Source organism: Aspergillus aculeatinus, assembly GCF_003184765.1.
Source record: "Aspergillus aculeatinus CBS 121060 unplaced genomic scaffold BO66scaffold_26, whole genome shotgun sequence".
In the NCBI taxonomy this organism is placed as follows: Eukaryota; Fungi; Ascomycota; class Eurotiomycetes; order Eurotiales; family Aspergillaceae; genus Aspergillus; species Aspergillus aculeatinus.
The window spans coordinates 93,324-109,339 of NW_020291495.1; the positions used below are offsets into that span (position 1 = coordinate 93,324).

At 56.2% G+C, this 16,016-nt stretch overlaps 6 protein-coding genes across 6 annotated transcripts; 3 read left to right on the forward strand and 3 right to left on the reverse strand.

The window, feature by feature from the left end:
* The first annotated feature begins 87 nt into the window (after positions 1-87).
* Positions 88-1,794, forward strand: BO66DRAFT_392151 (NAD(P)/FAD-dependent oxidoreductase). The gene is made up of 2 exons (XM_025647436.1): positions 88-1,369; positions 1,469-1,794. The coding sequence occupies exons 1-2, from the start codon at positions 243-245 to the stop codon at positions 1,650-1,652; spliced, it is 1,311 nt and encodes a 436-aa protein (XP_025503561.1). The 5' UTR covers positions 88-242; the 3' UTR covers positions 1,653-1,794.
* A 77-nt stretch (positions 1,795-1,871) lies between these two features.
* On the reverse strand, positions 1,872-5,402 carry BO66DRAFT_452187 (acetyl-CoA synthetase-like protein; the record flags this gene model as incomplete). Its single annotated transcript, XM_025651921.1, has 4 exons — positions 1,872-2,252; positions 2,355-4,332; positions 4,366-5,050; positions 5,381-5,402. 4 exons carry the CDS (start codon positions 5,400-5,402, stop codon positions 1,872-1,874), a joined length of 3,066 nt encoding a protein of 1,021 aa, XP_025503562.1.
* A 1,913-nt stretch (positions 5,403-7,315) lies between these two features.
* Positions 7,316-8,671, forward strand: BO66DRAFT_374859 (uncharacterized protein). Its single transcript, XM_025645620.1, has 6 exons — positions 7,316-7,527; positions 7,590-7,626; positions 7,680-7,747; positions 7,805-8,178; positions 8,228-8,298; positions 8,365-8,671. Exons 1-6 carry the CDS (start codon positions 7,345-7,347, stop codon positions 8,643-8,645), a joined length of 1,014 nt encoding a protein of 337 aa, XP_025503563.1. The 5' UTR covers positions 7,316-7,344; the 3' UTR covers positions 8,646-8,671.
* A 366-nt stretch (positions 8,672-9,037) lies between these two features.
* On the reverse strand, positions 9,038-9,872 carry BO66DRAFT_95399 (uncharacterized protein). The gene is made up of 5 exons (XM_025653728.1): positions 9,630-9,872; positions 9,519-9,575; positions 9,429-9,444; positions 9,263-9,376; positions 9,038-9,188 (listed from the first exon to the last, which is right to left on the reverse strand). Exons 1-5 carry the CDS (start codon positions 9,654-9,656, stop codon positions 9,103-9,105), a joined length of 300 nt encoding a protein of 99 aa, XP_025503564.1. The 5' UTR covers positions 9,657-9,872; the 3' UTR covers positions 9,038-9,102.
* A 1,053-nt stretch (positions 9,873-10,925) lies between these two features.
* On the forward strand, positions 10,926-13,136 carry BO66DRAFT_392155 (alpha-keto acid decarboxylase family protein). Its single transcript, XM_025647437.1, has one exon. The coding sequence runs from the start codon at positions 11,256-11,258 to the stop codon at positions 12,966-12,968; it is 1,713 nt and encodes a 570-aa protein (XP_025503565.1). The 5' UTR covers positions 10,926-11,255; the 3' UTR covers positions 12,969-13,136.
* BO66DRAFT_95421 (uncharacterized protein) lies at positions 13,075-15,577 on the reverse strand. Its single transcript, XM_025653730.1, has 6 exons — positions 14,824-15,577; positions 14,610-14,758; positions 14,486-14,551; positions 13,857-14,433; positions 13,256-13,793; positions 13,075-13,197 (listed from the first exon to the last, which is right to left on the reverse strand). The coding sequence occupies exons 1-6, from the start codon at positions 15,395-15,397 to the stop codon at positions 13,182-13,184; spliced, it is 1,920 nt and encodes a 639-aa protein (XP_025503566.1). The 5' UTR covers positions 15,398-15,577; the 3' UTR covers positions 13,075-13,181.
* Positions 15,578-16,016: the final 439 nt, after the last annotated feature.

Genomic DNA, 16,016 nt, shown 5'->3' on the forward strand with positions numbered 1-16,016 from the left:
TCCGCATTCTTCCCAGCCGGGCCGGTGTAGGAGTGGGGACGGATTGCATTGATGACAATAATGCCGTGCCCACTCCTCCCGCCAAGCTTTCGATGTGGCCGACCTTCGGACCTGAAAAATTCTCCCGTTTCTGGCAACATGCCACGCCCTCCAGCCTGTCTATATAATACAGTGCCCTTCCTGGATGATCCTCGCCTTCAGAGACAAGCACACTTGATCATTCTCCCATTCTATCCCGAATAATGGCTATCCCTCCTTCCAAATCGGCCGCGATTGTGATTGTCGGCGCAGGCGTCTTCGGTCTGTCCACAGCCCTGGAATTGACGCGTCGGGGTTACACCAACATCACCGTCTTGGACCGGCATCTGGCCCCGGTGCCCGATGGCTCCAGTGTCGACGTCTCGCGCATCATCCGCGCCGACTATGCCGATGTCTTCTACGCCCGCATGGCGCTGGACGCCCTGCAGAACGGCTGGCACGGCGAGTACGCCCCGTACTTCTACCAGAGCGGCCTGATGTGCACGCAGACGCAAGGCAGCGGCGAGCACGAGTACATCGCCCAGTCGAAGCAGAACATGGAGCAGCTGGGCGGCAAGGCCGCCAATCTCCTGTCCTTCCAGGGCGCCGAGATCCGCCAGCAGTACCCCGGCATCCACGGCGATCTCTCGCAGGCCAGCGGCTATGTCAACATGGACTCCGGCTGGGCCAACGCCGAGCTCAGCATCGGCCACCTGGCGCGCAACTGCACGCGGGCCGGCGTCTCGTTCCGCGCCGGGCCCCAGGGTACCGTCACCGACTTCCTGACGCAGACCACCCCCGCGACGACCGGCAAGAAGCGGGTGACCGGCGTGCGCACGGCCAGCGGCGAGAGCATCGCCGCCGACCTGGTCATGGTGTCGACGGGCGCCTGGACCCCGCATCTACTGGAGATGACCGGCCGCTCCGTCTCGGTCGCCCAGCCCGTGGCCTTCCTGCAGCTCACGGCCGACGAGGCCCGCGAGCTCGACAACAACCGCTGCCCCGTGATCCTGGACCTGAGCACCGGGTGGTTCACCTTCCCCCCGACGCCGGGGACCCACCTGCTGAAGATCGCGCGCCACGGGTTCGGCTACGAGCGCACCAACGAGGCCAAGCCGCAGAACCCGAGCGCCTACTCGGCCCCGACGCTGGCCCGCCAGGGCGGCTACCTGCCCCCGGATGCCGAGAAGGCGCTGCGCGAGGGCCTGGAGCTGTGGCTGCCCCGGTTCAAGGACCGGCCCTTCGTCCAGCGCCGACTGTGCTGGTACAGCGACACCCCCAAGGGCGACTTCATCGTCGACTACCACCCCGACTATGAGGGTTTGTTCGTCGCGACGGGCGGAAGTGGCCAGTACGTATCTCTCCTAACCCTTGAGCGCTCCCGGAACACCCACAGCCAGTATAATCCCGGATGAGGAACTCAGCTGCTAATCACCACCATCACCAACAGTGCCTTCAAGTTCCTCCCCGTCCTGGGCCGCTACGTCGCCGACAGCCTGGAGCTGACTGCGTCGGCGGAGCAGCGCCAGAAATGGGCGTGGCCTGTGGCGCCTCAACCCATCGCCTCGGGAGACGGCAGTCGCGGTGGACCGCCTCGCCGTCGCTTGACGCCCGAGGAACGGGCGCGCTTGTAGATCCTGAATGGTGGACATGACACGAATGACGAACGAGACAAACAAGACGGCCAGACATCGGGGAATGAATGGGTCTTCGCATGCCGAATCTGTAGAAATCACGGTCGCAATTGTACAGCAAGCACCACCTCCCTAACCAGCGTTGACATTTTCTAGACAAATACACTTTTCTTCTTCCAAAATTTCTTACACGGCCCTCCAGTACGGATACGAACCCAATTACTCGCGCAGCATGCGAGGCATACGATGTGGTTTAGGGTCCGTGAGCGTCGCAGCCACCACGCTCTCCAGTAGACCGGACAAGCCTTCTTTACGCGCTTGCTTTAACCAAGTATCTGCGTCCACCGTCCGCAGGGGCGCACGGAAGCGTTCTTCCAGGAACTCCCGAAACCGAGCCACGGGTACCGGGGTGGTGCTGGCGTGATGATGGAAGGTGGGCGACTCATTCATCTCGGGGCGTTTGCGTCGGTCCTCCGGGCTCCGCAAAGCGGCCTGCGTGATCTCCATCGCCACGTCCGTGACGGACACAAAGTCGAAGAAGCCCGTCCAGTGGGGGAGGGCTGGGAGCTGGAGTGTGCGCAAGGACCACTGGATGAGACCCTGCATGAAATCGGTGCCGTGCATGCCTTCACCGACGATGTTGGTCGGCCGATGGATGGCGCAGGGGAGCTGGAACCGAGCCGCGCACTTCTCCAGATAGACCTCGCTCGCCCACTTCGAAGCCACGTAGCCGCTGTCTGCGCCATCCGCGGGAGGCAGGCAGTGCGCCACCGACCGAGGGGGTAGGGAGTCCAGGTCGGTCAACTGGGCCACATCGGCCGTGGAGACGAAGTGGAGCGTGATTTGACGCCGGAGGGCCATGCAGGCGAGGTGGCGGGTGGACTGCACGTTGGCCGGGTGTAGGGACCGGTACGACTTCAGGAACGAGACGTCGGCGCCGTTGTGGATGATCAGATCGACTCGCGATGCCAGCTCCTGCCAACACACCCGGTCGAGACCCAGTCTGGGCGCTGTGAGATCCCCCCTGTAGCGGACCACCTTGGCCGTGCCCGCGGCGGATGCGACCGACGGCGGCGTAAGGCGATGGATGCAATGAATGCGGGCCACGCGAGGGTCCGCCGCCAGGCATCGCAGGAGTGCAGAGCCGAGAAACCCTGTTGCGCCGGTCAGACACACCTCGATGCCTCCCTCTGCGTGGAGAGGGCTGAGTTGGGGGCTCCTCCCGTCGCAGATGTACTTCTCTTCCAGCCCGGGCAGGGTTTCCTGCTCCCAATCGATGTTGGACTCGGGTGGCGGAGTTGGCGCACCGGTCAGCAACGCGGCCATGTCTTCTATCGTGCTGGACTGGAAAAGCGTGGACAAAGGGACCGATCGCTTCAGGTGTTGCTGGAAGAAAGCTTGCACCTTCACCATCAACAAGGAGTTTCCCCCAGCCTGGAAAAAGTCCGTCGTGGAACTCCAGACGGCCGTCTGGGCGGCTTGATCCAAGCACTGCTCCCAGATCCAGATGACGAAGCGTTCAGAATCTGAAATCGTGGGAGACATGGCATGCTGCCTCTTGGAGGGCAATGGTAGTTGGTCGACTGTCCGTCGATCTAGCTTGCCATTGGGGCTTCGGGGCAGGCCATCGACTGGGACGATGACTTGAGGTAGCATGTACGGCGGCAGTGGAAGGTTGGCAACGAGCTCGTCGAGGAACTGCAGCATTTCGTTCACGGCCGCGAGTTCCTGCGCGCAGACAGGGACGACAAACGCGGTCAGAAAGCGACGATCCCCTTCGGCGTCCTGCAAGCCGCGCACAGAGACCACGGCCTCGGCAAGCCGTCCTTCTGCAGACTTCAGAATCGTGCTGGCAATGTCGTCAAGTTCGATGCGGTAGCCACGCAGCTTGACTTGGTGATCACCGTCGATGCGCCCGAGATACACAAGCTCCCCAGTAGGGCGCAGACGGCCTTTATCACCGGTTCGATACATGGTGCAACCGCGACTCTTGTCTGGGGAGTCCGCGAAAGGATCCGGTCGGAATCTCTGCTTGGTCAGGGCATCTTTGTGTAGATACCCCCTGGCAACTCCCGGACCACTGACGACAATCTCCCCAGTGAACCCTACGGGCAGTGGCGCACCATCGAGGTCGATGATATATGTCGAGTAGTTGGGCAGGGTCCACCCGACACTGATGGGTTGCAGATCGATGCAGGCAGGATCGCAAGTATCGATCGCAAGACATGAGCTCGAAATCGAGATCTCGGTTGGTCCATACCGATTGATGAGCCGCAAGCCAGGTCGCCGCAGGGCGTGGAGTAACTCAATGAGATGTCGTGGCAAGGCTTCACCTCCCACAAAGGCAATTTTCCAGGAGGACAGCTGGTGCAGAGCATCCGATCCGTACCGCAACAACATCATATACTCCGACGGTGTGGCGTAAGTGTAGGTGACGTTCTCGGCCAGCATCAGCCGAGAGAGCGCAATAGCATCTCCACGTAGACGGCGCGGGGCAACAATCAATGAGCCGCCCCCCACCAGAGGCTGAAGCATCTGATCGAGAGAGACATCGAATCCAAGTGAGCTTTGTTGGAGCGCAGTTTCACAGCCGATCTGAAACCGATGGCGCACCCCCAGGATCTGATGCAGCAGATTGGCATGCGTGAGCAGGATTCCCTTAGGAGTTCCGGTGGATCCGCTAGTATAAAGAACACAAGCTGCAGATTCGCACTGGGACAAGTCCGGAGACGCCTGGGTCTGGGCACGGCCAATCTCGGCGATGGAGACCGGAGTACTTGAATGGAGATTCAGTCGCCGGATGACCGATTCAGTTGGGGCGTGGTATATGATCGCCGCGGGTTGGCAGTCGTCCAAAATCAGTTGGAGTCGAGAGAAGGGATTCTGCGGATCGAGCGGTACATATATGGCATTGATGCGCCATATCGCCAAGAGATGACAGACGGAATGTAGGGTCGGTTCGCAACATACGGCGACATAGCCCTGGGCTTGAACCCCTTTCATGCGAAGGACAGCTGCTGCGCGTTGAATGTGCTGCTGCATCTGCTTGTATGTGAAGCTGTTCCCGTCCGCATCCTTGACGGCAACCACTCCAGGCCTCGCGATCGACATTTGCTCGATTCGCTTCGAAATTGTGGCCGGATCGGTGATATCCAGACGGGGCCCTCTCCCGAAAATCAGCCCGGCCATCACGTCGTTCTCGTCATATAAACGCTGCTGTGCAATTGGCATCTGCGGATCTCTTACACAAGACTCGAAGAGGCGCATGTAAGCTCGTAGGAGGAAATGTAGACTTTCGTGTGAGTACAAATACGTTGGGGAGCGAAGGGTGATGCTGGCAGTTCCATCAGGCTGCCGGGTCAGGTATGAAACGAGATCGCAGGGAGCTGCAGCATCACCTTGGATAGAAATATTAGAGAGGTTGCCAGCATGGTGATCTTGATAGATCAGTTGCAGCTGAAAAAGTGGGTGTTCAGGAGTCGAGTGTGTCCTTGAATAGAGGCAGAGAAGATCGTTCACCCTCCCAGGCCCATACTTCAGGGCTTCCAGGGTAGTCTGACAGGCTCGGTGGATGACCTCGGTAACTGTGTCTTGGGGTGCGATGTTGAAGCAATGGGGAAGCGGTTGGACTTCTTTTCGCCCTCCACGTTGAGGCTCTGCGACTCCGATGCAGCCCTCGCGGATGTCCAGGAGCCGTGCCAGAAGGGCTTGCAGTATCGCTAAGTGACCATGGAACTCGGTAGCACCCATCTGGCGCACCAGAGAACGGAAGGCAGCCACCGTTCCACTGGGTAGGAAGATCTGAGCTTCATGTGTGGGATATTCCGGTAGCAGCCGCCGCGTAGGGACTTGACTGAAATCAAATAGTGGCAAGGTGCAGGGCCAATTGGCCGAAGTGGACTTCACTGAATCATTCTCGCCGGTCATCTCGTATGTGGGTGGGTGTCTCTCGCTGTCGTCTTGCGATTGAGGTTTGGGGAACGAGCTGGAGTGGCATCTCAGGGATCATAAATTCACTCCAGCGAGGCGGGCTGTAGCCCTCTGAGTTTCTGCTAAACAAGATCTCTTGCCTGATCTAGTAAGATATCGTGGAAAAGGCACCAGGTGAAAGATATTTTTTGGATCAGAGTTTGGGTGGTGACGACGAAGGCGCATGTCGTCGGGTTCGATCTCACGAACACCCATGGTTCACATCCCGTGTATTTCCAAGCAAGAGCCCCATGTTCTGGAGATATCTAACACCCCGGGGACCTGGAGGGAGCCCGAAGAGGTGCGAATGCTGGACCGTGCTTGAAAACCTGGCCAGGGGACATTTCTTTTCGTCTGTCATGAGCCTTCTTGGCAACTCAATGCTCCAGAGACCCGGCGCTGAAACTGGGCTGTTTGTGTCTTGATTGTCACAAAAACATTCATGCTTGAAAGCAGTTTCCTGTTGACGCCAGTTCTGGGGAGGAATGCAGTCTCAAAACCTGATTCGTTTCGGTCGGCAACACGATCTTTCTGCTGCAGTCGTTCATGTTCTACAAAGTCGAAAGTTCGGTCAACTGTTGACGCAAACGATCAGCCCATCGAACCACACAGCTGGGAATCCGACGGGGAGAACTGGGGAAAACTGGTCGAGCTGGCCATCGAAAAGATTTCTAGATGTGGCAATAGGGGGTAGAGACGTGTGATCCATCCATGATGGACTGGATCTCCGTCTTGGAAGGAGTTCAGATCAGCTTCCAGGAAAGAGTGAAGAACCTCACCCCCCAGCTCGATAATAGCAAGCAAAGCACCAATTCACAGCTGCTTCTCGGAACTATCTTCCTTCCCCTTTTCCTGTTTCAGTACTGTTGAAATAAGAATGGGCGATCATGCCAGGAACAGGTGCCAACCTCGACAATGAATTCCAGGAAACGCCAGTCAGTCGGCCATCCCTTGCATGAAACTGCCACATTGGAGATGAATGGACGTGAAGAGTCTCAGGGCAGCCGTCAAGTCCCATGCAGGGGTTGTGCCACGATGATCTATACGATTACTGTACATTCCGGAGGAGCTTTCTTTAGAGTAGATAGGTTTTAAACGCGGGGGAAAGGGAACCCTAACTGGATGGGTAGGAAAAGTCATTGGCTCTACATGTTCAAGCGAGTCTCAACTCACCACGCTCAGGGTGCAATATCGCTGACAAGTGCACGCCCTGCGATCATCGCGATTGATTGGTTTATCGTGATGATCGGTCCCGTTGCGTCTCTTCTCGCAGAATCTGATATATCCGTATGCGCAAACCCGATGCAGTGCTGGGATCGCCGATCCTCGGCGGGAATCGACTGCATTTAGTTTCGGCAAGGAGTTCCAGGTAGATTATATTCCTGACAGATCATAGCATGACAGCCCTGTATGCCGCAGCAGTGACCGCATCGGCGTGATCAATCCCTCCTGTCGAGCTATGGTGGCGGTACTTATCGCCAGATAATCATTGCATTGCGGAGCAATGGCTGTCGTGACTTTGCGACTGCCTGGAAATGATATCAACTTGCAAGAAGCAGGTTTCGATCTAAGCGAGCTCACCACACCACAGTGAGGAGTCGGTCATACCACGCCTGCCCATACTTTAATGTCCAGCAGGCCCCTGACACGCCCGGGGTCTACTGTGCTGCTTCGCGTCCTGTTGCTTGACTGTCGCTTCATCCTCCATATCTGACTCCACATCATGAAAAGTGCACTTGCGCAGGGAGAGAAGGGATACGACCATGATAACCTGCGGCATGTGGTGATCACAGCCAGTTGTTTCGCGCTGGTAGTCTCAACTCTGGCTGTGGCCTTGCGTCTGTGGTGTCGGCGTATCACTCGCACCAAGGTCTTCTTGGATGACTACCTCATGATTGTTGCCTTGGTGAGTAATCAAGGGTCAACAGCGGCCTTATCTCCCTAATGCTGACCAGCAACTATCTCCAGGTCTTCGAATATGGTATTACGGTCGCAGGGGTCGTTCGTATGTCGATAAGGTGGGATTTCCAGTTGGAATGCTTGCTGATGTGGAACTAGTTCTGTACAACGGCTTGGGAACCCACATCATCTACGTATCTCCGGACCAACTCGTGGTCTACATGAAGGTCATTCCCCTTGTTATGACATGATCTGAATCAACGCGCTGACCAAAATGTCAATAGACCTTATCGACCGGCACATTCCTGTACACCTTGTGCATCACCTTTGTGAAACTCTCCATCCTCGCGCTCTACAAACGAATCTTCTCCATTCGTCCGATGATGCAAGCCTCGAACGTGGTCGCATGCATCGTGATTCTCTGGTGTTTTGGGGTTTGCCTCATCGGGGCAGTGACCTGCATGCCTTTCAAGAAGCTGTGGGAGCCCAATCTCCCGGGAGGCTGCATCAACCTGGCCCAATTCTACTACGGTCTTCAAATCCCCAACATCCTGACTGACGCAATCATTCTCGTGTTGCCGATGAAAGCCGTCTGGAACCTGCAAGTCCCTCGATCGCAGAAAGTCATGCTGTCGGGCATTTTCCTGATTGGTACCACGTACGTCATCTTATATCTTCCTGCGCGGCACCAGAACTGACCCCTGCAGAACCCTTGCCTTCGACATCGTGCGGCTGGTGGTGATGATCCAGCTTTCGGAGGCAGGAGGCGATATCACCTGTCAGCTACCCCCCATCCCCTCTAATGGAATCCCAACACCTCTATCCCCTACTAACCAGGTAACAGATGACCAAGTCACTGCAAGTGTCTGGACGTGTATCGAGCCCATGATGGGGATCACCGCCGCCTGCCTCTCCAACATGCGGCCCCTCTTCACCATGCTGCCCCGGCCCGAGTGGAGCAAGAATCTGTCCTGGCGCAAGAATGCCTTCTCCTTGCCCTCCTCTGACCGGTCAAAGACGAAGAGTATGGAGCAAAAGCCGAGCATCCACTCCACCACGGTGATCCGCATCGACAGCTCCCGCTTGACCAACTCGAGCACTGCCAGCGAACGGGAGGAGGTTTGATGTCGTTGGGTTTCAGTAAGCAAGTGTCATGGTAATCTTCGTTGTACATTGAGAGAATTCTTCTAAGCACGTCCCATACTCTCTTGGACAGTCTCGTAGCTAATTTCGGGGACAAGTTATAATTTCTTAGTTAGTCACAAAATGGTCCATCCAGAGAAGAGGGAGAGAGAGAGATAGATGAAGATTAGTAAATAAATGGAAGAAGGATCAACTAGACTACCGCTGCCTAGGGATACATTATCAGGAGCATGCAAGTGTCGACAGAAACATGTTCGATGTAGGACGAGATTCTACTACCGAACTAATGGCAGGTTAATGGGTAGTTGAAAGGTTGCAGTGTTTTCTCTACGGTCAGGCTCATACGCAACAACCTTAAGAATGCCACACAAGCCCGTAAGTGCTCCCATTCGAGATGTTATATAGCAGGTAAAATTGACAATTGGGATACGCGCTGCCTTCAGGCGGTATCCGAAGGATAATACAAGACTAGCGCGTTCTTGTAGTTTTGTTTGGCGTCCTCGTCCAGCAAGGCTTGAAGGAATTCTGGACCATGTCAGTCAGAACATGACGTTTCGACAGATACAGCAAGGGATTGATTATCACATGGGAAGACTTACCGCCAAAGTCCACTTTGCCATCTGCGTTGGCATCACAGACCTCGAGAAACTTCTTGGCATCCTCTTTATCGCCCTTGAATACATACTTGGCGATCTGGTCGAGGTCGAAATTGCCTACCCAGAAAGGTTAGCTGCAGCTGTGGCATGTATGAAGAGCACTACGTGCCCGTCTTCTTCTCTTTCTGCTCGCGTGAAATTCAGTGGTCAGTATTCGGGGCAATCTTGTCAAGAATGATGCGGGAGGGAAAAGACATACGGAAGCTTGAAAGAACTCGATCAGAGTCTGGAGAAAGCCCCAGGAGTAGTAGGCATCCTGCGTGATCGGTCAACTGCTGCTTTGTTAGAGGTGACGAAGGCCTAGGCATACCCATTTGACTTCTTCCTTGTTAGACATGGTGTGTATTTGAGAGTTGAACGTTGAGATTTGGGTTCGGATTGTAGGTCTGGCAGAACTTGGGAGTTGATTTTTGTGATGTGCTCTAAGCCCCGAGATGTGAGCCCTTCTTATAGACCTCGCCTCGTGCGTTCAAATTTCCTAGGGCGCAACAACCAAGACACCCTTCCATGGTCTAGAATCGGAACTTCCGTTTCCGAAACCGATGTTGCATTGCGACTCGACGAGTTCAGCTCCGTCTCTTTGTCCCAGTTGCCGATCCTACCGCGCCCATAGTGTACATCTAGTTGTGACGCATTGACTCGACGTGCAGGGGAGCACGCTGTCTGTGATTCACCAGAGCTCCAAATGACCCCGCAGACCAGACCATGCAGCTTAGCAGCTCATCTTAATTTCAGGCATGGATTATCTACGTGGTCCCCCTTAGTGGAATTAGCAGTGCATGACAGACAAGCAACAAGACGATTGTTCTTTGAACCCCTCATCAGGTTTGTTGATCATGGTTGTTTTTCGTCCATCGAGGTCATCGCCTAGGCTGCGAGGCTGTGAGATTAAGCGGATCGGAAATCGAGGAGGGCTGAGGATTCGATCGGCAGTGCGATCCCATGCATTAATCGCTGCATAGTACATAGTAGCATGTAGTTGGCGCTTCTCCGCCGATCAGCTGACCATAGGAATCGACCACCTCAGGATCAGCTCTGCACATCACTTTGGTACCGACCGGGATTGGCATGGTCCATCACAGAGTCCTGCAGTTTGTCTTTCCCCGATTGCCGACGCGTCGATGGGAGAAGGGAGTAGGATTGCCCACTTGAAGAGATATGACCTCAATAGCGGGGGGGGGGAAAGGGGGTTGGATGTTTTCACTGTCTCAATTTGGCTGCATGAAGCCAGCTAGACAGCTAAGCAATCTGCATCTAGCACGTCAGAATGGAAGGAGTGGCAATGTAAGTAAGTAGTGTTGAGGGAGATCTTGGAGGTGAGGGGGGAAAGATTATCACGGCAGAACCAGAGAGGGATGGGAGACTCTCAGGGCGGTAGAGAAAGCGGTAAGGAAAGCGGTAGGCAGAACGGGTGGCCTCGGGTAGTCGCGGTCAGAGGAAGAAAGCACGTGATAGCAAGTGCGGACCGATAAAGAACGACGATAAGCGTAGGCTGGCTACCGCCTGCTCTAATGGGGAAATTGCCGCGGTTGAGCGGGGAAGCTCCCGGTTGTTACGCTTTCGCCTCTATTTTCCATCTTCCATCTTCCATCTTCACCTTGTCAAAACACCACCCATTCCATGTGAAGTCCTGGAAACACCCCAGTGAAATACTATTTGCAAGTGACAAATATCCGGTTACTCTTCATAGGCTGTATATTGCCTACTCTCTCAGCCACTGGTTGTTATCTTGGTGGGCTCAACCTCCGCCTCCCCCTCGTTATCGGCGATAAGATCGCGTGGCTTCGGCCCATCGGCATTGTTCTCCATTCACTCCATTCATCTCCAACTTGCCTCAATTTAAGGTCCTTCCATACCCCCTCCTTCCCCTCTCTCACTTCCCCCTTCATTTCTCCTCTTCTCTAGCAATCTTACACCTCGCCATCATATCCTCACCATGACCAAATCCGATAGCGAAACCGTCACCTTGGCGGACTATCTCTTCACCCGACTACAGCAGCTCGGGGTCAAGTCCATCTTCGGCGTCCCCGGCGACTACAACCTGCGCTTGCTGGACTATGTCGAACCCTCGGGGCTACACTGGGTCGGAACTTGCAATGAGCTCAACGCCGCCTATGCAGCCGACGGATACGCGCGTTTGGCCGGCTTGTCCGCCATGATCACCACTTTTGGAGTCGGAGAATTGTCCGCCATCAATGGGATTGCCGGCGCATACGCAGAACGAGCGCCTGTAGTCCACATTGTGGGCACACCTCCTCGGCCATCTCAGGAGTCTCGCGCCCTGGTGCATCACACCTTTGCCGACGGCGAGTACCGCCGCTTTGCCGCCATGCACGCCCACGTCACTATTGCCCAGACCAATCTCAACGATCCTCGCACCGTGCCCGAGCAGATTGACACGGTGCTGCAGCAAGCTCTGATCCACAACCGTCCCGTTTACATCGAGATCCCGGACGACATGCCGGGCGTACTGGTGTCGGCCGCCAATCTTACCACCAACATCCAGCGTCCGGCTGCCCCGACCACTGCGCAAGAGAGTACCGTCCTCACCCGCATCGCCGACCGGATTTACACGGCCAAACAGCCTCTGATTCTTGTCGACGGCGAGAGTCGTGCCATTGGCATCCTGGATGAAATCAACAATCTCGTGCGCCAGACCTCCTGGCCAACCTTCACGACCGTCTCCGGCAAAGGCCTAGTGGACGAACACCAACCGAACGTCTACGGCAACTACGCCGGCCGCCTGGGCGATCCCAAGCACAAGACCTACTTCGACCAGGCGGACCTGATCCTCGAGTTCGGGCTGCACGCAACCGACACTAACACATTAGGCTTCCAGACCCTCCCCAACCCCGCCACCTCCATCACCTTCACCGACAAGGCCGTGCGCATTGGCGACGACACCTACCGCGACCTGTCGCCCGCCTTCGTCACGCGCCTAGTGCAGAGCCTCGACTTCGGTCGCATCTCGAAGCCCACCAATCCGCCCCAAAAGACCGTGATCCCCACCGAATCCCTCCCGCCGACCGGCCGCATCACCCAGAAACACTTCTACCGGCGTGTCAACTCCCTCCTCCGCCCAGGCGACGTCGTCCTCACGGAGACCGGCACCGCCAGCTACGGCGGCCGGGACTTCACGCTGCCGACGGGCACGCGTCTGTTCGGCGCCATCACCTGGCTGTCGATCGGCTACATGCTACCCGCCACCCTGGGCGCGGCGCTGGCGCAACGCGAGTTGAACCCGAACACGCCCACGCGGGCCGTCCTCTTCATCGGCGACGGCAGTCTGCAGATGACCGTCCAGGAACTGAGCACGATCATCCGCGAGAAGCTGGACGTGGTGATCTTCCTGCTCAACAACGAGGGGTACACGATCGAGCGGGCGATCCACGGCCGGAAGCAGGCGTACAACGACGTGGCCCGGTGGCGGCACCACCTGGCGGCGGACTTCTTCGGGGCGGAGGACGGCCACGGCGCCCGGAACAGCTTCACCGCCAACAACTGGGAAGAGCTGGACGCGGTGCTGCAGCAGGATGCCATCCAGAATGGGACAGGCTTGCGCTGGGTGGAGGTCTCCATGGAGAAGGAGGACGTGGAGGGGCTGTTGAGGGTGATTCTGGAGAAACAGATTGCCGCGGAGAAGGCCTGATCTAGCAACATACTACTGATACTGTTGTTGTTTACCTCAAGATCTCTCCGTTTCTTTAGAAGAAGGAATGTGGAGAAGATAAGCTAATAATACACGCTGTCACAGGCAGGCATGAAAGTCTACCTATTTATGTCCACAAGAATGTAATGGGGTGGGTTCATCCGTCTTAATTAGCAGTCTCCCTTCATCGGGTCGAAAATCCCTTAGATCCGGCTAGCATTTGCACACACTGATGGATATACTTAGCTTCTGCTTCTGGGAGTGATAATAGCCGGTGATGAACTTACCCTCCGCTGCACTTGCCCTTCGAGAAAAGACCACATTTGGGGCACTGGGACGCCGTCTTGCACGTGGTCGCCTTGGTGGTCGCGGCGGCGGTGATAGTCGTGGTTTTGGTAGTGGTGGTGGTAGTCTTGCTGGAGGTAGTGGTAGTCGTGGTGGTGGTAGACAAAGTAGTCGTGGTGGTGGACAAAGTAGTGGAAGTGGTCGAACTGGTCGTGGTGGTTGTGGTACTGGACGGGGCGGAAGAAGTCGTGGAAGAAGTAGCTGAGGTGGACGATGTAGTCGAAGTCGAGGATGAGGTAGTCGAGGACGAAGTATGCGACGACGAGGTGGTCGAAGTGGTGGTGACTGACGAGCTGGGGGCAACCTCGGTGGTGGTGGTGGTGGAGTGCTTGGTGGTGACTGGTGTCTCGATTGTCTGGGTAGTCACCGGCTTGGAGGTCTCCGACTTCACTGTCGTTGAGGCATGCACGGTCTTCGAGATCTCGCTCTCTGGGGTGTGCGTGGTCGCCTTGGAGGTCACGATATTGCTCGTGTGTGAGGCTGGGTGGTCGGTGATGCATTAGCAGGAGCAGTATAAGTAGGGTTGTGCAGGACAGAACTCACCCGTCGCAACAGCCGAGGATCCAGCATGGGTCGTAACCACCGCCACACTGGACGAAGCAGAAACCGAAGCGGTAGGCGTGCAGGCAGCGACGCTGCTCTCAGCACCACGCTTAGCAAACGCAATGGCACTGGGCGCCGAAAAGTCCAGCAGCTGCTTGGCATCCCAGGTCCACGAGGCGGCAGGGTACTTGGCGTTGAAGGCATCCAGACCCTGTCCAAGGGCATTCTTCTGGCCGGACGCGTCGGTGGTGGGGGTCACCTGGCCCGAGATGGAGGCAAGCCGCGAGGAGACCGAGGTCGCCTGCGTCGAGAGGAACTCCTCCATCCAGCTCGAGTAAGAGTCGGCCCAGCCCTTGCCGGGGATCGGATCGTTGCATCCCGTGGTGAGCTGGTCAATTCCTAGGAAGGCCTCGTAGATGCGCTTGTTCGTCGTCTTGAAGACCTCGGCGATCTTGTTGTCGCGGAGCAGCGAGATCACCGTGGCCATGGTGTTGATGATGGAGAGGGCGTTGTTGGCTTCCTCTTCGCTCGTCGAGCCCTTCGGACTCTGCATGCCGCTGAGGTTCTCGTCGAACATCTAGAGTTGTCAATATACAAGCCGGGGGTAATGTGCATTGCGATTGACTTACGGGTGCCTTCATGCTGTTCAGCTGGTTGTCCATGGCGACGAAGTCCAGATAGGTGTTACTGGGCAGCTGCACGCAGCGCATTAGCAAGCGCTGCCTTCTTCCATGTAGTCTGCGAAGCACTCACCATGCCGTATAGCCGCTGGAGTCGGCTCTTGACTCCATTCGCCGTCGGGTGTTCTGTGTCCTGGGTGAGGAAGAAAGTCTTGAAGCTGTTACAGAAGTTGTACTTGGCAATCATGGCCGAAAAGAAGCTGTCGACAATCTTCAACTCGTCTGGGAGTCTCGGTTAGCTTACTGCACGGTCGACAGCGTAGAACGACCTGCCCAGGGGCACTTACAAACATGGTCAACGTTGATGTACGAATCGGTGGGTGAGACCTTGGCCCCAAGAGCGATGTACTTCTGGCCTGTGCCCGCATTGGCCGAGTCCCAGTACGCCGCAACAGTATCCGTAAGCACGGAACTATCGGAGATCACATCGTAGGTGACCGCCCCGGCCGGGCACTGGTCCAGCTTGGGGATGTAGTATCCGAGGAATGCGCTTCCCTGCATCGACTCCAGACTCGCGGGCCCGGGGTATTGCGGCTTGAAGATCTTCGTCCCTAGAGCGCACTTGCCGTTGTTGTAGCTGTTGGTGGTGCGGCCTCGACGGGCGAGCTGGTGCAGCTCGTGCTCGTCGCGCTTGCTGGTGGTAGTGGTCGAATCATCCTCCCCGTCGTCGGCGTCGTCATCGTCGGTGGTAGTGTTGTCGACGTTCAGGAAGTATGTCCATCCGCAAGTTGCTTGGGCCGATGAGGCCGAAGCTACGGCAGAGGAAGATGCCGCAGCACGAGCTTGGACGGGTATGGCGGACGCCGATGCCCAGGAGCTCAGGAGAAGCAGACTGAGAGCGATTGCTTTGGGTGGTGTCATCTTTGAGATTGCAAAAGAGTGTGGGATAAAGAGTGTGGAGTAAAGAGCGTCGGGTGCTGTGGTGAGAGGGATGATATCCTGGAGAGCAGTCTTCACTGACTTATATAGCCAGGGTTTATCTTTGTACTCGCCTCGATCAACAATATAGTCCCTTTTAATGGAGTAGAAAAGCTAATCGACCCTGGTGTTTCTGCTTCTCATCCTGTTATGCCAGCCGTGTGGTTTCATCCTTGGGGCCGACTTCAGACACGACGGCATTGCCACCGCAGGATCCGTACCTGGCCCCCATCCTCTCCTTTAAGGCTCGGAGTCCTCCGCATAAGTCTTGCAGAACTCTTTATCTTGCGTTTAATCAATAAGTATGGTGCTTTTTGTGATTGTTCGCATTGAATTTTCGCACAACAGACCGGTACCGGAAGGCCAAGTTTGGAAAGAAGTATATCCCAAACAAATCTTGGCTCGAGGTGGAAAGGACGAGAAAGAAGTGCTTCCTCTTGTCATCGCTAAGAGAACCCACTAATAACAGGCTGAGCTAGTGGGATAGAAATCTAGATCGACGCTCCGGTCGGTCGACGCGCAGAACCCTAAACTCGCCGCAGGTACGAGGCGCAGAACAAGT